This window comes from Hypanus sabinus, chromosome 21 (assembly GCF_030144855.1).
Source record: "Hypanus sabinus isolate sHypSab1 chromosome 21, sHypSab1.hap1, whole genome shotgun sequence".
In the NCBI taxonomy this organism is placed as follows: Eukaryota; Metazoa; Chordata; class Chondrichthyes; order Myliobatiformes; family Dasyatidae; genus Hypanus; species Hypanus sabinus.
The window spans coordinates 21,489,495-21,516,315 of NC_082726.1; the positions used below are offsets into that span (position 1 = coordinate 21,489,495).

At 42.9% G+C, this 26,821-nt stretch overlaps 1 protein-coding gene across 4 annotated transcripts in view; it reads left to right on the forward strand.

Moving 5' to 3' along the window:
* Positions 1–12,364: 12,364 nt before the first annotated feature.
* The window catches only part of LOC132378882 (RNA-binding protein with multiple splicing 2), a 119,330-nt gene continuing 104,873 nt past the window's right edge, over positions 12,365–26,821 (forward strand). Inside the window, exons 1-2 of one of the 4 annotated variants that reach the window (XM_059946152.1) lie at positions 12,365–12,486; positions 13,754–13,918. In XM_059946152.1, coding sequence (XP_059802135.1) covers positions 13,871–13,918 — 48 coding nt within the window. In that variant the 5' untranslated portion in view covers positions 12,365–12,486; positions 13,754–13,870. Of the gene's footprint in view, positions 12,487–13,416; positions 13,919–26,821 lie in introns of those variants that run through there. The other 3 variants (XR_009507209.1, XM_059946153.1, XM_059946151.1) reach the window with 3 other exon arrangements.

Here is a 26,821-nt window from a genome sequence, read left to right on the forward strand (position 1 = left end):
GTGACAATTCATCTAGCAACTAACACCAATGATGGGAAGTTAGCCCATACATCCACTCTGCCTTGTTGCACTTCCTCGAGTCACCACCTTGACCCCTCTGACAGTTTCAAGCCGCTCATTCGAATAAATGGAGAGGCAATGCTGGGATTAGGGTTCTGATTCAGGGTCTTGACCTGAAAAGCTGACCATCCTGTTTGCCTCTGCAGATGCTGCCTGACCCACTGAGTTCCTCCAGCATCGTGCCCTGTTGCTCACTGGAGTAAATCATAGGTATCAGAATCAGATTTTTTATCACTGACATATATCATGAAAGTTATTGTTAGTGTGGCAGCAATACAGTGCCAGACATAAAAAATTGCTGAATATTTGATTAACTCAGAAATCACAAGAGCTTGCCGAGGAAGAGGTGGATAATTGGGCTAATGAGAAAAAGTGAAATGTCCAATCATTAAACAAGTTAAATTTTTTTTAATTAGTTAAAAAAAGGAGCTGAAGGTTGAGCATTGCTGAGGGACACTGTATAGGGAGAGATAAAACTGAGTCACCTGTTGAAACCCACCAACCAGGACATGCTTCCTTCTCGCTGCTACAATCATGTAGAAGGTGCAAGAGCCTCAGGACTCACACCACTAGGTTCAGTAATGGTTATTACCCGCAGCCATTAGGCTCCTGAACCAGAGGGGACAACTTCACTCAACTTCACTTACCCCATTTCTGAACCGTTCCCATGACCTATGGACTCATTTTCGAGGACTCTTCATCTCAGGTTCTCAATATTTATTGCTTATTTGGTTTTCTCTTTTGTACTTGTTTCATTTGTCGGTTTGTTGTCTTTCTCTCTGCTCATAATGATCCATCTTACAATAATTATGTTCATTTTTATGTCTTGTTTGAGAAGTAACAAATAAATTTATTTGCTGAAAATATTTGTATATATACTTGGAGAGGAGGCCTCCATTGGTCTATTCCCGAGGCCTTCCCCATGAACGAGTCTTGTTTCAAGGCAGAGGAGGTGTGAGATCTGAGTTTTCCTTCTCCTAGATGAGCTGCCAACCATGGCTAATGAGCCCCATCTGCCCCAATATAATTTTATAATGTATATATTTAAAAAGTGTAACTCTAACACTACCATGTTAGGGTAACAGTTAACATACATACCTAGCAAGCTGAGTCTCAATGTGGACAAGACTAAAGAGGTGATTGTGGACTTCAGGAAGGTGCAGGTCGACCACTCTCCATTGCACATCAATGGCTCTGCTGTGGAGACAGTGAAGAGCACAAAGTTTATTGGTGTGCATATAATGGATGATCTTACCTGGACCCAACACTACTTCACTAGTCAAGGAGGCACAGCAGCGTCTACACTTTCTGACGAGATGGAGGCATGCAAGGCTCTCAGGCCCCACTCTAATAATTTTCTACAGGAACACCACTGACAGTGTCCTGGCTGGCTACGTCATTGTGTGGCACAGTGTGGCAAGGCATCAGACTGCTAGACCCTACAGTTAAAACTGCCAAGAGTATCATCAGGGTCTCCCTCCCCTCCTATCTGTGACATTTACCAGGAAGGTCCTAAAGCATTGTTGAGGTTCCCTACCACCCATTCCACAATCGCTTTAACCCACTATCATCAGGAAGGGGATACAGAAGCATCAGGACTAGGACTGCCAGACAGAGTAACAAGTTCCTCCCTCAGGCTGTGAGACTAATAAATACCCTGCCACCACCGACGTCTCATCACTATGACAGCAAGCTGTTTAATGCACTGTACTGTTTACTCTTTACCTGTGTTGCATGCATTTCCAATCATATTTTATTAAATTACTAATGGTAATATTTTGCTGTTTGGCCTGTGTGTGATATGTGTTTTGTGGGTGCACCGTGGTGCGGAGGAACCTTGTTTCATTTGATTGCATAAATGTACAGTCACAAGACAATAAACTTGAACTTGAACTGTGCATTCAAGCAAAATCAAAAATTGGTAAAATAATCAGTAGCTGCAGAGAGACAATGAGAGATATCATTTCACACTCATGACTTCTCAGTGGTTTTAGCAACAACTGAACATATGTTTCTGAGTGTTAGGAGAGAAATGATAGGTTAATGAAAAGAGTGTGGAAGCAAGGCATAAATGGATAATAAAAAAAATAAGTTATGAGCCCAGGAAAGATGTAAATTGTTCTTTAAAGAATCATCTTCCTAATATTATTGATCCTAATACGGAGGGTAAAAGTTTATCTTGTGATGTAATACTTATTTCAGACTGGAGATAGTGTCCTCAGCCCACATCAGAAATTTCTAGAATTAGTCAATTTCCTGGTGGTTTCATGAATGTGATGTTTGAAAATTTCCAGATTGTTATAACTCCTCAAAAAATTACACTGAGATATATAATCCACACTACTGCAACGAGAGAGCTGCTAATGTCTAGAGTGTTTTGATCATAGTCCAGGATTCATACTTCAAAGTGCTACAACACATTACTATTACGACACAAGCTTTTGATTTTAGTTGCAATGTTAAACTGAAGCCTATTTAGCGAACAGCAGAGGATTTTCCGAAGTGACTTAGCCAATACTAATCCGCCAACCGACATCAAAAAGGTTTTCTTTTCTTACATTTATTCACAATATGTAGGCGTCATTGGCAAGGACAGGAATCACAGCACGTCCTTGTTTGAATGGAATGGCTTACTGGACCACTTCAGAGAGTAGTTGAGGTGTAACCATGATATTGTAGTTTTGGGTTATAGAGAAAGAACAGTAGATTTCCTTTCCCAGGGGGCATCAGAATAGATGACAATCAAGTTAGGTCACTGTTGCCAGTAATAATATAAGTTTCTTTCCATTTTAGATTTGCTTAGTTATTTTTGCATTTCCATGGACTTCAACTTCAAATTATTAATTGAAGCCTGATCATAGCTTATTCAGTGATACAACACTTACTAGTATTAATGGAAACTGGCTATGTAAAAGGGGCTGCAATAATAGGTCAGGAAAGTCAAACTATGACTGTACAACATTCCAGCAAGGTCACACCTGGAACACCAAGAACAGTCTGATCCCTAATTTGAGGAAAGGTGTGTTATCAGCGGCAGCAATTCAGAGAAGGATCACTAGAGACAATCACCATGGGAAACATCATGTCCACACTGACTGTGGGCACCTGACCGTATGAATCCTATTTTCCAGTAGCTGCTCTTTAGTGTCCGATGCTTTGTCAGTTCAAGTACTCATCGGGCAATGTTGTGTCTCTGCTTCCACCACTCTCCTCCTCTGAATTGGGAAAATATGCCAGCAGTGAAACCTATCAGAACATCCAAGATGGCGGCATGTTCAGACGCGGCAACTAATTTGTCTCCAGGAGTAATAATATGTCCATGTTCTGTTTATCTTTGTTATGACTGGTAAACACTGCTGGCTATTAAATACACTGAGCACAGCAATTCCATCTTGCTAGTTTTACTTTCATAAATTACCATGTGTTATGCGTCCTTCTGTGCTTTACACCCTGGTGCAGAGAAACGTTGTCTCGTCTCTATATACATTATATGGCCATATACATTATATACATGTATATAGTAACATGACTATATCTCTCATTCTATATACCTCAATCATAGCCCTCTTCATCTCTTCTGCTTCAGACTCCCCAGTCTCTCCTCATAACTGAAATACAGAACCATACACCCTTCACAACATTCTGGTGAATCTTCTCTGCACCCTCCCCCAGTGCGATCACATCTTTCCTATACTGTGGTGACCAAAAATACAAGCAATACTCCAGCTAAGGTCTAAAAGTTTTTATTTATTTTTATTTAGAGAGCCAGCAAGGTAACAGGGCCTTCTGGCCCAACCAGCCTGCATTGCCTAATTACAGCCAACGGAGGAAACCACAGCAACTGGAGAAAACCCATGTAGTCATGGACAGAACATGCAAACTCCTGGATTGATGGTGCTGTAATAGCATTACAGTAATTGCTACACTACTGAGCCAGTCCCAAGTTTTAAGAAGTTGGGCCATAATCTCCCTGTTCTTCTACGTATTGCCATGATTTATGAAGATCAGTATCCCAAATGACTTTTTACCCATATTAGCTACCTGTCTTCCTACCTTCAAGGATACTTGGATTTGCAAAATGAAGTTCCTCTGTTCCTTGATACCTGCGAAGACCTTACCATTTATGATATATCTCCTATCCTCACTAGTTGTCATGTTCCTGACTGAGCAGCGACAAGCATTCATGTTTCGGCACTCCAGTTCCCAAAAGTATCATTAACTGCCACGGTCCCTTTAAAGTTCAGGCTGCCTTTAGTGCCTGCCACATTCCTTCATGGAAAGTCTGTTCTTTAAGTCCTCCTGCTGAGCATTCAGTGTTCAATCATAAGAGTTCCTTTCTTAGTACTGCCATTTGTAATTTTGCCTTTGGCGTTCATTTGTGTGGTCTTGTTTATTTTGAGTCTGTTCTAGAACTTACTCTGCACCAGGACTCACGGCCATCCATAGCCCTTTTGTTACACTTAGTATTTTCAAAGTTCATTGCCTCACATTTATCTGTATTACTGCCAGTTCTTGATCCACTTCACTAATGTACCCATATCACCATGTAGCTTAATAGTATCATTCCCACTTTCACCAACTCCACCAATGTTCTCGGACTATAATCCACACCAGAAGTACTCCACCAATCCTTGATTACCTTTTAGACTAACATCATCCCAGTTAAGATTCTGGACATTGATATCATCTAGGATGACCGTGGTTTTGGAGAGTTTGTAGATAATTTGAATCCATTGAGCCTGTACTCATTGAATAACCTATCTAATTGAAACATGTAAGATTCTTTGGGAATTTAACAGAATAAATACTAGGAGAATATTTCCTTTGGTGGGAGATTCTATGACTCAAGTTCATAATTTCAGAATAAGGGATCACTCACTTAAGACTGAGATGAGGAAGAGTTTCTTCAGTCAAAGAATTCAATCTTTTTCAGTACTTTGCCCAAGAATCTTGTGGAGGGCGATTCTTTGAATATAGTTAATTTTAAGGAAATGGAGTTGTTATGACCAAAATGCTTGAGGAAAATCTGATCAGTTGTGATCTTATTTAATAATAGCATAAGTCAGAGGGGCTGAATAGTCTACTTCTGTTTCTATTGATTGTGGTCTTATCTGGTGAATGGCTGACCAATGGTATAACTTCAAATGTACTTCAGTGATTAACATGCCTCATCATGTCATTATGTTGAATGGGTTTTACTGAAGTATAAGATTTTCCTTTCTGTAATAAAGTCTACCATTTACTCCTGCATTTCCTAACTCGTTGCATGAAATTTAAACTATTTTCAATTGGTTTATTGATGCTGGAATATAACTCTCGATTTCCAGCAAAATGCACCCAATGACTCTACAAGAATAAGACAATCAAAAGTTAAATTCAACAAAAAGGTAGAATCAGAATTGGGTTTGTTATCACTGATATACTATATGTCATGTAATTTTTTGTTTTGTGGTAGTAGTACATTGCAACACATAAAAATAATTACTATGTTCCAATAGGAAATAACTAAAAATAAATAAATAGTGAAAATAGAAAGCAAAAAAGTGAGGTAATGTTCATGAACAATTCCAAATTCTAATGGTGGAGGGGGAAAAGATATTCCTAAAATGTTGTTTGTGCACCCTCAGGGTCCTATATATCCTTCCTGACTGTAGTATGATGTTAAAAGGTACTTGCAAACACATGATAAAGTGGGCCAAAGTCAGCATGATTGCTTTAAGGGGAGATGTTGCCAGACAAATCTGTAGGATTCTTTGAGGAAGTAGCAGACAGGACGGACAAAGGGGAGTCAGTAGATGTTGATCACTTGGATTTTCAGAAGGCCTTTGACCAGGTGCCACACATGAAGCTGCAAAACAAGATTAGAGCCCATGGTAGTACGGGAAAGACACTAGCATGAAGAGATTGGCTTACTTGCAGGAGGCAAAGTGTGGGAATAAAGGGGGTCTTTTGTGGTTGACTACAAGTAACTAGTGGTGTTCTGCAGGTGATCACTTCTCTTTACATAATAGATCAATGATTTGGATGGGCCATTCATTGACATACTATATGATATATCAATATCTCAATTATTGGTGGCTTATTTGCCAAATTTATAAATGATACAAAGATAGGTAGAGGAACAGGTATTGTTGAGGAAGCAGGAAGTCAGCAGAGATTAGAAAAATGATCAAAGAAGTGGCAGATGGAATACCTTGTACAGTAATGTATGGTCCTGCACTTTGGTACAATGAATAAAGGTGTAGGCTATTATCTGTATGGGGAGCAAATTCAGAGTTGCAAAGGGACTTGGAAGTCTTTGTGTAGGATTCCCTAAAAGTTAACTTGCAGTTCTGAGTCAACTGTAAACAGACAGACAGACATACTTTATTGATCCCGAGGGAAATATGTCTGTCTGTCTGACTGTCTGTTTACAGTTGACTCAGACAAAGAAGGTAAAGGCAATGTTAGCATTCATTTCGGGAGGACTAGAAAATAAAAGCAAGGATGTAATGCTGAGGCTTTATAAGGCATTGTGTTTATGGTGAGCAGAGAGGATGTGCAGACATTGGAGAGGGTTCAAAGAAGGATAGTGAAAATGATTCTGGGATTGAAAGGCTTGTCATATGAGGACTGATTAATGGCTCTAGGCCTGTACTCACAGAAGAAAGAGGGTGACCTCATTGAAACCTATCGAATGTTGAAAGGCTTTGATAGACTGGATTTGGAGAGGTTGTTTCCTACAGTGGGGAAGTGTAAGATCAGAGGACACTGCCTCAGAATAGAGGGCATCCTTTTCAAACAGAGATGAGGAGGGATTTCTTTAGCCAGAGAGTGGTGAATCTGTGGAATTCATTGTCACAGGCAGCTGTGGAGGCCAAGTCATTAGGCTATTTCTAAGGCAGAGGTTGATACATTCTTGATTATTCAGGCATGGATTGATATAGAGCAAAGGCACGAGATTGGGGCCGAGAGGTAAAATGGATCAGCCTGAATGAAATGGAGTAGTAGACTCAATGAGCGAAATGACCTAACTCTGCTCCTATATCTTATGGTCTTATAGTCTTCCTCAGGTTAGGAAACCAGGCAACAAGACAGACATGGTAAACTCTGACAGGGCGCAGATGACAAATATATTTTGCTCGTTGCATATAATTATGATGAGTGTGTTTCATGGAAAACAAATCTCTCATAACACAAACTTGTTACACACCATGGGTCCATGCTACCTAACTTTATGACCCTTTCACTCTAGGAACCTCAGGGAAGTGGTCAGAGCAAGAAGGGTTTGGGAAGCCTTATCTAAGCAAGTGCATGTCTTGTTCATGGTGGCTAAGGGATCCATTAGAACCTGCAGATGGATAGATATCAAAGTTCAAGGTAAAGCTCAAAATAGGTTTATTATCAAGATATGTAAACATCACCATATGCCCAGTTTGCATACCTAAGCAGGGATATATATCCTTGGTGCAACATTTCCACCCCATCCTCCCCAATCAGGGGACATAGCTGTCTGGAGATTGACCACCAGGACTGGGTGAATCTTCATTATTAGATTGGAAGTCATTCAATGCAAATTCATTCATAGCATAAGTGCACTGAGAGATTTAAATGATTAATAATGGGCTTTGAAAATCCAATTCTGATTTTGTAATTACACACCAGCTTAGTGCACACCAACCATTTTGAGAAGATCACAAGCAATGATCTCAAAGGGAAAGTATAAAAAAATTCTACCCAGATTCAACCGAGATTCATTTCCTTGTGGGCATTCACAGTCGAACAAAGAAGTATGATTGAATCAATGAAAAACTATACACAAAGACTGACAAATAACTAATGTGCAAACAAGTCAAACTGTGCAAATACAAAACTCACAAATAATAATAAATAGTAAATAAGTGATACTGAGAACATGTGTTGTAGAGTCCCTGAAAGTGAGTCCATAGGTTTTGTTCTCGATTCAGTGTTGATGTGAGTGAAGTTATCCATGCCGGTTCAGTAGGCTTACAGTTGAAGGGTAATAACCGTTCTTGAATCCAGCGGTGTTGGAGCTAAGGCTCCTGTACCTCCTTCCTGATGGCAGCCGCGAGAAGAGTGCATGGCCTGGATGGTGGATATCGTTGATGATGGATACTGCTTTCGGGTGGCAGCACTCATTTCAAATGTGCCCAATGGTGGGAAGAGCTTCTCTTGTGATGGACAGCTGTCAGTCACAGGAATGGCTTCTACTCTTGAGATCATTTTCTGCGGAAGAACTGTGTTTACTTCAAGGCATAAATCATTTGAACCCTCGCCAGTGCTTCTGCACTCAGTAAGCTCATGACTTCTCTTCCATCTCAGAGACGTTACTCGCCCCATTTCCCTTAAGCATACCAGACTAGTTGAACACAAGAATCAACTTGAATGTAGGAAGCATTCAAGATCCACATTTGTTTAGTGACATTTCCAGAACACAAGTGTGAAGGAGAACAAATTAATTGTTACTCCGGATCCGAAGCAGCACAAAAAGAAGCAAAATAATGATTTTAAAAAACACAATAAATATAAATGCTGGTTGGATGTCAATAAAGCAATGCTGGGCACAGGAGTGTCTGTACATAAGGTGGTTGATAGGTAAAGGTAAAATAGGAGTGGGTTAGTGGCTGGAGGTGTTGATCAGTCTTACTGTCTGGGAAAAGTAACTGATTTTGAGTCTGGAGGTCCTAGCGTGGATGCTCTGTAGCCTCCTCCCTGACTGGAGTTGGACATCTTGAATGTAGTAATATCTCCCAAGTACCTTCATCACCTACAATCTGGACCAACCACATTGCAGATGTAAGATGTTTTGAAAGTGTAGAGTATTGTAGTCATAGAGCACTGCAGAACAGAAAAAGGCCCTTCAGCCCAGCTAGTCTGTGCTGACCAATTTAGAATTTTAAAAAACCTTGCTGGTGGGAAAAGAATGTGAAACTGACCCCGAGGTCAGAAATGAAAGAATTCAAAGCTTTAGGAATTTACAGATAAGGGTTCGGCAGTCGGAGCTGCAGCTTGCAATCCTACTGTACCTCGCCCGTCCCCCATGCCTCTAATGAACGGTATTTATCCCTTTTGCTTCTTATTTGGTTTCTGTCAGTGTGTTTGGAAGAACATAGTCGCTGGAGTTACAGTTTCCAGATTACAAATGGCGAACAATAGAAGTCAACTAGGGTTCCCGCGCATGCACTTCTCAGCGCAAACAGACCAAACAAAATAGATCAATAAAATTGAGATTTCTCTTCTCCGTCGGTCAAAGTGTCCTGGGCTATTCGGAGCCACCCTCTTATCTCTGAATGCAGTCGTTGTTCAATGAAAGGAAATAGTTTCGGTGACAAAATAATGGGACACGATGCAGGGCTTTTAACGAGGAGTTCATGTTCAGGATAGCTCTAGGATTCGAGATAACGGGCGGAGGCGGGGGCGGGGGCGGGAGCGGGGGCGGGGGTGGGGGGGGGGGTGTTGGGGCAGTTGATCAGACAGACACCAACCGAACTGGCGGCTTAAGCTACGACAAGAAGGGAACCTTGACTCCATTCAACAACATTAGTGTTTTATAGATGAGAAATTCAGGTTGACTTCGGCGAAGTTAATTGAGTTTAGCCCCTCGGTAGTTAATACTTCCAGCGCTGTGATCACACAATTGTTGTCAGTAAAATATTTTCCCCAGAAAGGAGGTACGGAGATGATGAAAGCCCTCCCCTCTTTGTCAATTAATTATTTATAGCTTCAAGCAGGATGGCAGTGGATTGTACCCTTGGAGAGAAAACCGGAATCATAATTCTTTGCCAACGCTATATTTGAATGATACTTTATTCGATAATTATTAAATATAACCAAAATTAATTAATTTCGTTCGGATGTTTTAGAAGTAAGATCGTAGGAGATATATCTTTTTCCGATCTTTGACTCAATAGACTTTATTTATAATATTGGTTGCAATGTTAAATTTGGAATTTTGGTTTATTTATTTACGAGGAGTAAATGCAGGATATTCAGACATTTAAAAGTGCAATGAAATGTAACTTAAAATTACTGGGAAGAAAATACTGAATTCCCTAACTCCGTTAACCTGAATTATAAACGCACCTTAGTGCCTCGATCTTTTGACTTCGTCCAAGAGATGCGGAAAAAAACTCATCTATTGTCCCTCTACAAATGGTCTGAATCCCCACATTGTCATGGACTTGTTAGAATTAAGAAGCTGTTTATAAAACGGCGTCACCACCCCCGCCCGAAACAAACTAAATGTAAACGTTACCATAGACGGCCGTGGAGGCCAGGTCATTGGGTATATTTAAAGGGAGACTGATAGGGTCTTGATTTGTCAGGGTGTCAAAAAATACGGAAGAAGGCAGAAGAATGGGTTTGAGACGGATAAGAATGCAGCCAGGATAGAAGAGCGGAACCGACTCGATGGGCTGAATGGCCTAATTCTTCTCCTATGCCTTTTTGACCTTTTGGAAACAAAATTAAACTCGTGGAACAAAAAAACACGTGTACAGTAATTAACAAGGGACAATGGTTATTGAGATTGCATTTATATATCTACGCATACATAAAATAAATCCTTTCACAGCAAGTTACAATTTGCTGAGTATCCATCGTGTTTATTTTCCTATATCCTGATCTGTACTTTCATTAAATCTTCATCTCCCGTTTCGATCTTGGAATTCGCGGGGACATTTTTGTTCGGCCTTAAAGAACAACATTTTAAAAATCATTTAAAGAGTCTGATTTCCGAATGGTTTGCAAAGGGGGTTTAAATTTAATGCAAAACTGAAGAAGCTGTTGGGAATCAGCGGGTCGGGCAGCACGCTAGCAAGTTTCGACAGATGTACCTTGGAGAGCATTCGTAATGGCATCTCCGTCTGACACGAAGGGGCCACTGCACGGAAAACAAGATGCAGAACGTTGTCATCTCAGCAAGCTCCATCGTGGGCCCCAGCGTCCCCCAGCACCGGGGACATCTTCAAAAGGCAATGCCTCGCAACTCTTCACAGTACAGGCGAGCTGGGTTCAATTCCCGCGCTGCCCGCAAGGAATTTGTCCTTTTTCCCTGTCACCGCCTGGGTTTCTTCCGGGTGCTCCGTTTGCTCCCACGGTCCAAAAACATGCCTGCTCGTAGGTTAATTGGGCATTGTAAATCGCCCAGTAATTATGCCAGGATTAAATCTGGGGGTTGTAGGGCGGTGAGGCCTGAAGGGCCTCTTCCACGTTGTATGCATGTAAATAAATAAATAAGGCGGTATCCGTCATTTCGGACCCTCGCCTCGTCACCACCATCAAGGAGGAGGTACGGGAGCCTCAATACGTACATTTGAGGGTTTAGCAACAGTTTTTCTCCTTCCGCCATCAGATTTCTGAACTGACAATGAATCCACGACATTACCTCACTACTTTTGGGTCCCTTTTCGTTATACTTTTTTTTGTATATATTAGTTATTGTAATTTATATTTTTTTAATATATTGCTGCTACAAAACAACAGATTTCACGACACAAGCCAGTGATATTAAACCTGATTCTGAGTGGACATCTTTCACCGGGACCGGAAAGAGAGGAGGTAGCCCCCCACTCTCACTTGGATCCGCCTATTATCTGCCAGCTCTTCTGCTCACCCCCCCACCCCCGCATGTTTTACAGTCCAGAAGAAGGGCCTCGACCCGAAACGTCCAGTCTGTTTCCCTCCATGGACGCTGCCTGACCTGTTGCGATCCTCCAGCACTTTTTTTTTGCATCACTCTAGATTTTCAGCGTCAGTAGCCTCGCCCGTGCCTTGAATTTAAAGGGCATGGGATAGCATCCCGAAGTTATCTAAAAATAGGTGACCCGGGAACCTTCCAGAATATTTTCCTTTTCAAGGCAAACTCCTAAGCAATTTAGGAGCGAATTCCACCTCCCATGCAAGCTAACATGTTTACCTTTGTGCATTTTACTTTTCGGTATAGCTGATGTCACCACACTGTTTACGCTACCTTGTATTTCATGTTTGTAAAAATATTTGCCATTTTTTTACCGGCTCTATCTTGCCCTCCCAAATTCCACACAAAAATGCCTAAATTTGTCTCGAGCCTCCATCTCCTGGGAGTAATCCAGGCAGGAAATAATGAGCTCTTGGAGTCGGAGGTTTAATTGCTCCTATATATGGAGTTCAAAACTGAATAAATGCTTAATCAATCACGCATTACTCCGCACACAGGCCTGAGAACCAAACTTTTTCAAAGCTTCTAATAATCCTCCTTCCGCGCACCCCCGCCAAGAAATGACACTCTAAAACAAAAATCTTAATATTTAACCGGCGGTTTTGACATTACGACGTCTTTTCTTTCTAAAATATACTGAAATGTCTCTGAAGGTCAGAAAGTGGCCGTTCCTTTGCTCGGGGTGTCCACCAATCAATAACCATTACTTGGAACTGCTTACCGTGCCTGTAAGTGACACGTTTTTTTTGTCTTCAAATATACGGATCTCCACACAGCGACAGTTTTTTTGCCCCTTGCCGGAATATTCCCGGTCCCGCACCCCATCCCTGCAGGACTCTTCATATGCGTGTTTCGGGGAAGATTTTTATTCGCTCTTAAGGTATATTTGTAGCTACAACATTGTTGTAAAGTTCCATTGATGTATAATAAACACACAGTAGCACCAGAGGTAAGAGGCTCGCATTAACTTTGTAAAACTCTCCTGCCCAGGCACGCGATTTAAAAAAAACCCTTTTCAACCGCTCTGTGTTTATATATTTACGGTAAATGGGGATTACTTAAAACTCCCAGCATGATCTCTGCACTCAACAATCTGGGGTAGTGTGGGTTCCTTACAACATTTTAATGTGTCTCCAAATACCCACTGTTGTTCCAGAGTGACATTACAGGGCTGTATTTCAAAATGAACAAATCCCAAAAATACACATTCCAAACCCTTTTGGAAAATCCCCCTTTACAAATACGGATCAGTTATGTGGGGATAATACTTGGTGAAGGCGAATCTCCGAGGTTCTCTTCACAATGCGAAAGGAAACACCGTGTCTTTGCTTCACCATTACTTTCCCAGCGGGTATAACGTGCGAGAAGGAGGGATGTTTACAAGGTGTAGAGACGAGCAATTCTCTTTGCCAGCAAACAACAAGTTAAACTCCACTCCGCCTGAAGTGATCACAATCGGTTTAATCGTTCCACCATTTAAACATCCCTCGCGCTCTTTAAACTTCCTTGCTCGATGTATATACAAGCGGCTCAATCACCAAACACATCAAAGTTAACTTTTAAAACAAGAGGGCCACGGCGCGGTCTGATTGGCGCCGGGTTTCCAATGGAGACCATGACGCAGGCGGGGTTGGATAGTCTCCCAGCTGAACTAGATTGTTACATTAAATTCCGGCCAGCTTCCTCGTTGATGATCAAATTGGAGAGGAGTTTCGCCGGGCTAGGAACTGACCGCCCGCCTGTCCTTTGACCAATTCTGCTCCTAATTGATAACAAGCACGTGAACAGCATTGATGGGAAGAAAGGGGTGGGATTAAAGGGACACTGTTTTACCTTATTCACCTTCACAGCGCACCTCCATGCACTTGGAACACCTTTAGGGTTTATTTTATTGTAGTCTATTGTGGTGTATGGTTTATCTGTTTAACCAAGCATAATCCAACCATTCTCTCTCCTCACGGCTCGCCGCTCTGCTGTCTATTACTTTGACACCAGATCTGACCTCGACCACCACAGACCCCAGTTGATATTCTTTGCTTTGGGGGAAATCATCGCTTATCGCTCCTGGAGACCACGACGGAGAACGGGCAACCTCCAGAGGAAAGTTTAAGCATGAGTACGAAAGGCGATGACCACAACAACAACAATAACGAGGAAGAGGTAAGGAGGGAGTGGGATGGGGAGAGGGGCGCGGACCCGTGTATGTGCGCGCACTTTGACTGTATCTCTCCGCTTTCACCCCCGATCTCTTGAAGAGTTCACGCAGTTTCTTTTCGTCTCTCCAGCCTGTTGGAATTCATAGTCGAGCTTGTAGGGGGAGGGGTTCTTACTTAAAACCAATGTAGTTGTAATGTACAAGTTTCGGTCTTGTAAATTCTGTGAAACATCCCTTACTCGTGTTGAGTGAAGTAACGGGGAGCTGTCTCTCAATTCGCACACCCCCACACGAATTAAAATGTAGCTTGTTGTAACATCGTTGTGTATGGGTGAAAGAAAGGCCCCTTAAAGGGGGGGGGGGGTAAAGTAGTTAGGCTGTATTAGAAACTAATTGATAACAGGGTAAGGCGGTGCGATGTTGGTAACTCAGGGTACGTGGGCGATATTGTCTACACTTCCCGCGATCTAAAATGCTTCAAGCTAGTTAGTCCAGCAGGCAGACGAGTTGTTTGTCCAATATTCGCTACTTTTGTTTTTTTTCATGAACGCCAGCAGCTCGTTGGAAATGCGGCGGGAGCTAATCTCCCGACTTGCACTGAGAATGCCTCTTTACTTCTCCGGAGGTGACGGCAGTATGTTTTTTTTTAAAAAAAAAACAAAACACATTATACTGCCGTCCAGATGTGAGGCTGAGGTTTTGGGCTTGAGTTCTGTTTCTGCCGCCGTTTGGAGTCCCTCTCCTTGTATAGGAAGTGATGCGCAATTTGATGGGCAAACGTGCCGAGCTGCGTAACCTGGGCCACGGGGTCTCGTTCCCCTTTCAGCTGGGATTGAATTTATTACTTCAATTCTGCTGGTAGGCTGAGTGCATACGTAACTATTTTATCGCTAGTTAAAATGTTTCTAAGCGCCAGGATCACGCTTTCCCGTCTGTAAGAACATCTCGCTGCCGAAGCAGCTGAACGGGTATTTGTTATGTTCCGCCTTGTCTCCCAGATAAACTAGAACCGCTAATTCCCTTCCTTGTGTGCACGTGGGGAGGGTCCGTTCCAATTTCGCATCTTTCTCTCTTCCCCCCCCCCCCCAAACTTTTGCACGAATCTTGTATCAAAAGACCACTCGGCCCATAAGACTCATTCAATCTCTGCTTGGTTTTACGTTGTTTTGCAGTTTAATTCAATTCTGCTCCTGGTTGTCCGCTTAAGCTGGTTAACTTATGCAGTTTCTCGGAAGTAGAAATATTCTCTTTATTTAGACACCATATTACCAACATTGTTAATGCCGTTATACGGCAAGCTATTCCATTGGCGATGCTCGTCGTTTCCACTTGAAATTGATAAGCCGGGGGTTGTGTTTGGATTCGGGCCCCTCCGGGTGGAGCGGGACATTGAAGAGAATGGTGGTAACGTTTTTACTTCGGCTGGTCATTTCCGTGGATACTGCCTGAGCTGCTGAATTCCTCCAGCGTTTTGTGTGTGTAACTTTTTAATAGCTTTCACTTCAATTCCGTGGGGGGCGGGGGGAGGGGTTGTAGGTTGACAGTGGATTGTCGTCCAGCCGGAGGATACCGTTTAATAGTAAAGACGACAAGCAAATGCTCAAATCTAGACTCTTTTATTGCAAAATAAAATGCCGGACCCGGAGTCCCCATTCTCGAACATATTCCACCTGAGGGGAGTTAATTGACGCACTTCGCCGCCGCGTGCATTCTTTTTGTGTTCATGACAAACTCTTTCCAATGTTCCTGACCTTGCTTGCTGACCGAGTCAAATCGGGAGTTGCAGGTTTTGAGAGCAGCGGAATCCAGTGCAATTCGTGAGAATACTCTACAATTGCTTGCAGACAAAACGTGCCTGTTTCCCAGGCAGGCAGTGAGGGCAAAAGCTGTTCGTTGTAACTTGTGCCTCTTAAAGATGTGATGTCAGCTCCTGCATCGAAACTGCAGCTGCGTTTAGGCTAATGTTGGGGCCAGAATAAAATGCCGATGGAATTGCACTCGCAAACTTGCCAGACGAGTTAATTCCTCCGGGTGCAGCTTTCGATGACAGTCTTCGCAGATGGATCAAAACATGCACAGAAAATGTTTCTGGCCCTAACCTTTTACTGTAAGTCTCAAAGTCTCAAACACTACGGTATCTCAGGAGCGTCACCCTTTTTGGCTCAAGTTATTCACCACCCACCCAAAACATCGTCTTATTGTACCGACGGGTGGCTTAATTCTACCTGTCAGGAGAAGGGGTCAGTCTGCGTTGGATAGGAGATGGGATCCTGTTTCCAACAACGCAGCGTCGCTCATCGGGTGGGATGTGCGCGCACTCGCGGAACAGCGTCGATGGGGAGCGCGCAGTTGCCGGCCTGAGGAATTTCAGGAATCTGGTTACGTTTTTAGGGGCGCTCGAGGTCTCGGAATCCCGTTTCCCTTGAATACAGGAAACAATCACGTGTCTTTTACAACACGTGTAACTCTTAAGCTGCCAGTTACAAGGAGACCACCCTCTTTCTTGAAGGAAAGGTTCGAATTTCCAACAAGTGGCCTACGGGGTAGATTCTGCTTCATTAACCCAATCTCTTCTGCCCTTTTCGAAAGGGCGGTTTTTCTCTGGGAAGTTCCAGCAGGAAACTTTGGGATTACATGAGTCATATCTATCTGAACCAGTGGGTACAATTCCGTGTGTGTGGTAAAGGAGGCCTTTCAACCCATCGAGCTCTAAGCAATCCCATTCCCCACTTCCTGCCCTGCAGCCCAGAATCTCTCAGGCCACTCGCAGCTGGTTCTTCACTCTCCAATCTATCTACACCAGGAATTTACAGTAGCCAATTAACAACATCTATTGTGGGATGTGGGAAGAAACCAGATCTGGGGAACAAGCACACACTGTACAGGCAACACAGTAGCCAAGGTTGTGATTGATGGGGGATATTGTAACTGAAGTGATAGTTTTGTACCATTAAGCACCCAGAAATCACAGTATGGATGAGTGTGCAGGACCAAGAGCCAACTAGACTAAGTTGTGTGTCAATCCTGTCTCCTTCCTCCTATTTCACTACCCATCCTTGTACATGTTATAGTCAACTGGCGCAAACAGGCCCTTCAGCCCACTATATTTCTGCTAGTATTTGTACTTGTCTGGCAGAGCATGCACAGAATGCTGGAGGAACTCTGCAAGTCGGGCAGCATCTGTGGAGAGGAAAGGCGTTGAGCCTTTTGTATCGCTCAAAACTTGCATAATCTGTTGTGATCACAAATTGTCCGAGCCACAAAGCTGAATTGGGTTCATGGGCTTCTCTGCTTTGATTCATGTATTTCTCCAGATCCTCAAGTGAGTAGTGCATTCCAGATTCCAAGCACCCTTTATGGTGGGAGAGATGTTCCTTGAGTTCCCTCTGAAAATTTTTTTTCCATAATGGAGAAAGATTTTTGCTGTCTGCCTCGTCTATCACTTAATTTTTATACGTCAGATCACTGCCTCCTGCTCCAAGGAAAAGGCCCAGCCAGTCTCATATTTTCTTAGATCTGAATTACTGTTAATAGCTGGATATCTGCTGAGCCCTGGTAGGTAGTTATGTCGCATCCGGAATTATTTCCAGGTAGCGGACAATTAATTTCCTTCCACGCCACTCTGACGTATTGAGAAATCGCATACAAGGCAAGTTACAGTGGTGGTTTGCCATTGCCTTCTGCCGGGTGAGTTTCTTAAGAGATCACCAGCTGAGCCTAATGTGTAGTTAAACTTGTGCTGACTACTGCACTCAAATCCTAAGATCTGGAGACCCATACAGCAGATGCTGGGATCTGCTGGTGGAACTTGGCTGGGTCCAACAGCAGCTGTGATGGTCAACATTTTCGGGTTGTGATGTCGGCTGTCCATTTCCCACCATGGGTGTAGCTTGCCAAACGAGAAAATCTGCAGGTGCTGAACTTCATAGCTACACACACAAAAAATGCTGGAAGAACTCAGAAGAATGCTGGAAGAACGTGCCAGGCAACATGTATGGAAATGAGTAAAGAGTTGACGTTTTGGGCTTGACCCTGAGTTTGGCTGCATTTTTTTGCTCCAATGCCAGTATCCAGCTGAAGACTTGTGCAATGCAACAAAATTATGCAACTCTAACTGCTGGAAACATGAATGAAAACTTTGATGTCTCAAAGCTCATTAAAGATTCCTGTAGGCTTAACCTTTCCAATGTTATTGGTCCCTTTGACAAGCACTACAAATACTACATGGGTGGTACAGTGTGAGCTTAAGTGTTCCACAAGGTTTCATTTGGTGCTCACTCAACCCTACCCCCCACTGTTCATATTGGATACCCTTAAATTCTCACCCAAACACAACCCATTAATTCTATATTTAAAGCTCCCTAGTCACAGAAATGTAAAGTGCCAGTAGTCTGGATGCCAATTCTCTTCCAGAAGTACAAACGTATCCATGTAATTTGTGGTGGTGGAAGTGTTGGCAAATGTGCAGCATGTGCATTTACACTCAGCCCAATTCTGGCCATTGTTGTAATTAAATATTTAAGCAGAGTTTGTAAATCCAGTTCTGGGTGCAATGTATTATAGATGTTTCCATACAACAGCTTCCCCTGTGTGGAGTAGTGTACTATTTGTTAATTGAACTTAAAAGCTTGAGTATTTCTTTTCAAAGTACGTATGTCATGTACTACATTGAGATTCATATTTTTGCTGGTGTTCACTGTAGAACAAAAATGATATAATGAAAACTGCAAAAGAAGAAAAAAACAGTGCAATTGCAAAATAATAAATAATACTGAGAACAAGTTGAAGTTCCTTAAAATGAGTGCATAGATTGTGGAATCAGATCAGAATTGAGTGAGTGCAGTTTACACTGGTTGAGGAGGCCGATGATTGCAGGGTAATAACCATTCCTGAACCTGGTGTGGGTCCTAAGGCTCCTGTACCTTTCTGTTGGCAGCAGTGAGGAGAGACCATGGCCTGGATGGTAGAGGTCCTTGATGGACACTGCTTTCTTGTACCAGCACACCTTGTGAATGTGCTGTATGATGGTGAGGGCTTTGCCTGTGTTGGACTGGGCTTACATATTCTAAAGAATTGAATAGTCGCGAGAATTAGTGATGACCAAAGTCGACAATCTTAAGACCAGCAGTTGCACTAACTGGCAGATCATGCATAGAGCCTGGCACTGTTTTGCCGAAGTTTTGCGTGTGCTTTGAGGAATCTATACATGGAGTTTAGCTGTTGAGTAGGAGCTGCTGGATTGCTGCATTTTCAAATGTGCTTGTGTATATCTACAGCATAACTGAGGTGATTTCAGTCACAACTAGACTTGTGGAGTAAAACAGGATGAAAACGCCCTTTGCCTTTGTGATCCGTGCTGATAAAGATCTCCATCTAAGCTGGTTCCATTTCACTCAACCTAGCCATGTATCCATCCAAGTACTCTTTTGAATGTTGTACCTGCCACAAGCACTTCCCCTAGGGGTTGTTCCACATGCACACCACCCTCTGAAGAAATTGCCTCTTGGGTCCCTTTCTCCTCTTACTTTAAACATATCCCCTTTATTTTTGGTCTCCTTTCCCTGAAGGGGTTGGAGGTGAATGGGTGGAGAGGACAGTGAATGCACACAATCTAAGACCTTCATGACTTTATTCATCTTTCATGTCACGTCCTCAGACTTTGCTCCAAGGAATAAATTCCTAGCTTGCCCAACCTCTCCCTTAACTCAAACCCTTGTTCTGGCAACATTCTTGTAAATCTTCACACACTTTCCAGCCTAATGATATCTTTCCTATAAACGTTAATCAGATCTGTGTGCAATACCACAAACGTGGTCTCACTAATACGTTGTACTCTGCAATATAAATGTCGTAGCTGAATGCCCTGACAGAAGGCCAGTGTGCCTTCATCGTGGTCTACTTGTGAGTGATAACCTGACAACACTGTCCAGTATAATTTTGTTTTACTATCATTGGACATTCCAATTGTGGAATTGAGCAATGTTGGTTATGGGTATTATTTTGGCCAAGCCTTAATGTTTCACAATAATGCAACTGAGTTCAACTTGTTGTGTAGTTTCAGGATTATCTTGTTTAAAACCTTATTTAAATATGATCTGGTGCCTAATAAATATTACAATATATCAATTAAAGGGGCAGTAACATTTTGAATTGAGGTAACAGTAGAATCTTTAGGAAGGAAGCAGTATGGTGTATTTTACGTTGTATGAAACTATTGGGAAGTGTCAATGCACTTGATACAAATGATCTGCTTGGAAGTGATTAGCAGGCTGATGGGGACCCCAAGTCAGTCCCTTGGTGCTTAAATCAGCAGCTAGGAGAATAGCTGGATGTAATAAACTTAAATCTGGTTTGTTTGCACAAAGGTTTAGTTTTAAGAAGGACCAATCCCAAGGGTTTTGCTCATGTGACAAGTCTGAAATTCTCTTTTCCTCTCTGATAGCTGCATTAATTTTGGATGCCAGCTGTTGTATTTAAGTGCCTATTGCACAAAATGATTTCCTTTGAAGTCTCAGTCTTTTAAAAACTATATCTGACAAGTTTTCTCCAAATGCTGTTTACCGAATGTTGACGCAGACCTCAGTGCCTTTTTAGAAGCATTCACTTGATATCCTTCATTTGAAGGATGCATGAAACTCCTAATGCATCTTCTGTTACACTTGAGCTCTGCACGGTCCTAATTGCTTATTTTGTTTGTAATTGGGCAATGTGAACAAAGCCATCTTTTATTGCACTGAGGAAGTCGGTGATGAGCTGCAGCATGGGGAGGGAGCTGGAATTTGTCTTGGTGTCAATGATGGAATGGATATATTTCAAAATTTGATCAAGTAGGAGTTGGAGGACAATAATAGTGATATTCTAAGTAACTGCTATGCCAACTCAGTGTAGTGTACATACTATAACCCCTTGGGTGCAGGAAATCACTTTCAGGATGGATGGTGTCTAGCTTGAGGTATTGTAGCTGCCCTGCAGGTAAACACTCCAGTCTTACAGAAGACAGAATGCTGTTAAGTGGTGAGGCTTCTGACTTGTACTCACAGATTGTGGCTGCTCCACTGATTCATGGAAGGTCATTGAATCAGATGAGGGTGGTTAGGCCTGTGTTTAGCAACTCCCCAAGAAATGAACAGCCTCTAACCATCTTCCTCCGGGGGAGACGAGTGAGTGTTCTTCTGAAGGAACTTGGCAGGTCAGTCAGCATCTGTGGAGTCACTATTTCAGGTCAAAACCCTTCATCTGGATGCCTATCTAGTCTGTCACTCTCAGCTAAACACTGCTGTCATGCCAAAGGAAGTTCTCAAATTGAGCTATTTGGTCTGCTTTGACCAAGCAGCTAAGGTGGAGGCTGAGTATTCGTAGTGAAACCAAAGTGGCAGTGGAGTTGGGTATTGAGTAACATGACAGCACTGTCAGTGACTCCACTTAGCTGATTTGAGAGCAGACTGTAGTAGTTGTTCAGTTTGGGATCTGTTCTGCATTTCTGAGTAAAACACAAAACTAAAAGATCAGCTTGGCCAGGGATGTGGGTAGTTTTGAAACGCAGGTCGTCGGCTATACCATGAAGATCTTGAACACAAGATTCTATCTAGATGTTGGAAGTCCTGAGAAATGTGCAGATGCTGGAGGAATTTGGCATGTCTGGCAACATGTATGGCGAAGAATAAGCAGTTGACATTTTGGGCTGAGTCCAAAGAAGATGTTGGTCACTTCTATAGTCCTTGTTCCACCCTCTGCTTTTAGCCACTTTTTTTAATGGAGCAAGACTAGCTTCTACGAGGTTATGTTGTGAAGAAGTAGAGTTAGTTGACCTACTTGGTGCTTCTAACTGAAGACAGTTGCAAATGTTTTAGCCTTGCACACTTGTATGGAGTCTCATTCCAATGTGAAGTTGTATTGTAGCATACCGGCTCCTGGTAAGCTCAAAACCCTCCTGTCTTCCAAACTTCAAGGCTTCTTGCTGCCTTGAATTTTGCACAGCCTATGTCCTTGTCTGTTCAGCTCTGAGTTTTGGACGTCATCCTCTTTTTTTTTAAAAGCCTAATTCATTCATTTATCAATTGAGCTTTTGGTTGCTTGGCTGAGTGTATTCAGTGACTCAATCTGTGAAGATGTTATAATTGTCTTGGAGAAAGTTCAAAGGAACCTTGGTCAATTTTCACCAGTCTTCAATTGATGGTTTTGCTAGTTCTGCGTAGAAGCTATTGGTTTCTGTTTTAATAGTTGTGTTTGGTCTTGTGCTCTTGCACAGTTGAAGGGAGCTGAGGGTTACATTGGAAAGATGAGTTGTTACTATAGAATAGATTTAATATATTGCCAAACATGAGAAAATATATGGATGCTGGAGATCCACGCAACACAAAATGCTGGAGAAACTCCGCAGACCAGGTGGCATCTATGGAAAAGAGTAAATAGTTGACAGTTCAGGCTGAGACCCTTCATCGGGGCTGCTTTATATTGATGTACGTTTCATCGGGCTGTTCTTTGCGGAGAATGATCTGTATTTTTGCTGAATGCTGGAGTGGATAACTGATGTTGGGCATCTAGTAGCGGAGGGACAGAACAATGCAAAACGATGAATGGCCATACTGGTGTGGAATTGCTTGAATGTCAGTGTCCCTGCTCTAAAGGCTTTCATTGCCCAGGTGCATAAGTCAAGACTAAATGTCTAGTGGAATGAAGCTTGCATTTTAGATCTAGAATTTAATGCCAGTACTACCAAAACTGGTAATGTTTTTGGATAGTTAAATCTTATCAAGCAAACCTCCTCTAATAAATGGCCTTGTATGGCTATATCCAGTGTGCATGCTCACTTGGCTATAATCAAGCTGCCCACTTACCAAGCAGGATAAGACTGCTACACATGATTCACAGGAGGTTTAAGCTAGGCTGCCAAACTGCTATTTTTGGATCAAAACTTCCATAAATTGACTTGCAAGTGTTAGCAGCTTTTTGAAATGCTGTGCCTGAGCCTTCCACACTTGTTTTCCCCCACTGGAGATCTTTTTAGAGTTATTTAATGCTTTCACGAATGATGGAGTGGCTTGGTTTCTGTGTGGTGTTAAAATGAGAAACATTTTTGTTTAACTTTCCCTGAAGGATCGAGTGTTGACATCATTAGGATGTGAGAAAAGCTGCAACTAGCTTTAACCACAACAGGAGGTAGATTCTCCAGGGTTTGATCACTCTCTGTAATGGTGGCCACAGAACGATGCTACCTTTGGCATGGTGGAGCCCATGGAATCCCATCCTTCAGGAAAGGGATTTTGCCATGTGTAACTCCTGACCTAATGTGATTGCCTTGTATCACAGCCCTCCGGTTCTGCTGAGCTGTTACTGGGGCAACATCCTATTGCTGAAGGAACCATGGTGTCCTGAGAACAGAAGTGACTTGATTTTAACATGACTTTTTGATATTTAGTATCTTTCTACATTTCATATAAATTTGCATCCAATTACTCTTCTAACACTACATGTCTGTTTTGTCAGGTCAAACTCAAGTTTATTGTCATTTCGACCATAAACTGTTGGTACAGTACACAGATAAAATGAAATGACCCTGGTGCTACATGAAACAACACAAAACTACACAAGACTGAGATGGCACAAGGCTACACTAGACTACATAAAACATAAAAATTGTACTAGATTACAGACCTGCACAGGACTACATAAAGTGCACTGAACAGTGCAGGCCAGTACAATAATTAATAAACAAGACAATAGGCACAGTAAAGGACAAATTGCAATGTCAGTCTAGACCAGGGGTGGGCAAACTTTTTGACTTGTGGGCCACAAAGGGTTCTAAAATTTGACATGGGGGCCGGACCAGGAGCAGATGGACGGAGTGTTTTGGTAATACACCTCATAAGAGAAAATAAAATATCATGGGATATGTAGAAAACGTGCTTTAATTTCAATTGAAAATGAACAAATGCATTACAACAAAATATCTGTCTTTGAAGTCCCATGGTATTTAGCTATTTATTGAAATGGCTTTTAAAACACTGAAAATTAAATGAATAAAATACAGCTTTTTTTAATAGTAACAGTTATTTTAAAGCACTGAAAATTCTGTTATCCTTCAAGATATTATCATCATCACTCTCCTCCTGACTGTCTTTATTTCAAAAACGGTAGGAGATGCAGGTCTACTTGTCCTGCTCCTTCTTACTCAATTGTCCCCTGTGCCAAAATTCAACAACGACCAGCACAAGAACAGAACAGTGACAGCGCGCCAGTATACGGAGCACGTTATTTGATCTGGAGCGCATTTTTTTTATTTTGAGAACATACGTGCACCTGTGCACTACTCATGTCCATCACTTAACAGAAATGACATGTAACATGTAAGGCTTATTGAAAAAAATATTTTCAAATGCATTTTTTACATAACACAATGAAGAAACTTATTTTTAATTTCAGTGGGAACAGTGTTGTTGGTCTCCCTTTTTAGCCTGCGCATCAAAGTCTGGATTTAGTTTTGTTGTGGCGATTCTTAGGATGGATCTGAAGTGATGGTCAGTTAACTTGGATCTGTGGCTGGCTTTGTTGATGTTCATGACGCTGAACGCCTGTTCACACAAATAGGTCGAGCCGAACAAAGAGTAAAGCGCAAATGTGGAGTAATACGCTGCACCTCAACAAAGGTCAATGTGTAGCGGTGTGCTACATGCAGCGCTAAAATTATGACAGAGTCGGTAACTGCAGTCGAAGGAAAAAAACTTTATTCAAAATCCCCAGCCTCACTTTTAAGCCTCCCTCAACCTGCCCCCCGTGGTGCAGAGGCTCCAAAGCTCTGTGCTCGCAAATCCCCGCAGGCTGTCTCCCTTAGCCGGAACGCTGGCTAATTGTGAGCCGGTTCGGACGTGCCAGCACATGGGTCGCCACAAATGTATATAGAGTGCGTCATCTATTGGGAAAACGCCAGAATTGCGGGGAAAAAATGTTAACAAGGTTTATTAATATAATTTCACCAAGTTCTGCGGGCCGGATTAAAAAGCTTAACGGGCCGCATATGGCCCGCGGGCCATAGTTTGCCCATGCCTGGTCTAGACTCTGATGGTTTGGGGGAAGAAGCTGTTGCACAGCCTGGTTGTGAGAGCCCAAATGCTTCAGTACCTTTTGCCAGATGGCAAGAGGGAGAAGAGTTTGGATGAGGGGTGCATGGGGGTCCTTCACAAAGCTGTTAGCTTTGCGGGTGCAGTGTGTGGTGTAAATGTCTAATAGCGGGTAGAGAGACCCCGATGATCTTCTCAGCTGACCTCACTATCCGCTGCAGGGTCTCGTGATCCGAGATGGTGCAATTCCCGAACCAGGCAGTGATGCAGCTGCTCAGGATGCTCTCGGTGCATCCTCTGTAGAATGTGGTTTGGCGGGGGGGGGGGGGGGGTGGGGTGAGAGATGGACTTTTCTCAGCCTTTGCAGAAAGTAGAGATGCTGCTGGGCTTTCTTGGCTGTGGAGCTGGTGTTGAGGGATCAGGTGAGATTCTCCACCAGGTGAACAGCAAGAAATTTGGTGCTCTTGATGATATCAGCAAAGGAGCCCTCAATGTTCAGTGGAGATTGATCGCTGTGTGCCCTCCTGAAGTCAACAATCATCCCTTTTATTGTTCACATTCAGAGACCAGGTTGTTGGCTCTGCACCAGTCTGTTAGCTGCTGCACCTCCTCGTTGTTCTTGCTGATGAGTTGCACCACAGTCGTGTCATCGGTGAACTTAATGTGATTCGAGCTGTGTTTTGCTGCATAGTTGTGAGTCAGCAGAGTGAACAGCAGTGGACTGAGCACACAGTCCTGAGGGGCCCCCGTGCTCAGTGTGATGGTGTTGGAAGTGCTGCTCCCGATCCGGACTGACTGAGATCTCCCAGTCAGGAAGTCTAGGATCCAGTTGCAGAGGGAGGTGTTCAGGCCCAGCAGTTTCAGCTTTCCAATCAGGTGCTGAGGAATGATTGTGTTGAATGCTGAGCTGAAGTCTATGCAGCATTTGAGCATGTATCTTTGTCCAGGTGGAGGGTGGTGGCAATGGCCTCGTCTGTTGAGTGGTTGGGGCGTTACGCGAACTGCAGGGGGTCCAGTGAGGGAGGCAGCAGGGTCTTTACGTGCCTCATGACAAGCCTCTCGAAACACTTCATGATGATGGGTGGTAGCTGTTGAGGCAGGACACTGAGGACTTCGGCACGGGGACAATGGTGGCAGCTTTGAAGCATGTTGGAATGAGAGTGTTGCTCAGAGATGGTGAAAATGTCACTGTACAGAGATCTTCTGTACAGTGGAAAAAATCTTGTGTATCATTGATACAGATCAAATCATTACAGTGCACTAAGCTAGAATAAGGTAAAGCAATCAAGCTACCAAAAAATTAGTGCAGGTAAATGATAAAGTGCAGGATCATAAATGAGAATCCATCTTGTACGAGGTCCATTTAAGAGTGTTACCGGGGGATAGGAGCTGTCCTTGAACCTGATGGTAAGTGATCCAATGGGAGAGGTGAGAAGAGGGGTCTGGGGTGGGCTGGATCTCTGATTATGCTTGCTTAACTGAGGCAGCCAAGTGCAGGGGTAAAAGTCCATGGAGGGGAGGCTGGTTGCTGTGTGCTGAGCTGCGTCCACACTCCGCAGTTGTGCAGAGCTTTTGCTGTGCTAAAACAGTATGTATCCAGTCAGAATGCTTTCTATGCTACATCAATTTTAAAAACCGGTAAATGTTGATGGGAGGCATGCTGCATTTCCATAGCCTTCGGAGGAAGAGGAGGCTTGTCTGTGACTTCAGTGTGGTTGGACCTATTGAGGGCAAAGCCTGAGTGTTTCCGAAGGGCACGTCTACCCAGATGCCAGTGCTGGTTGCAAGTGGGGGAAGCGGTCTTTTGTGGAATAAATTCCCAAGTGGGAAAAGTTTACGTTTGCTGATGTG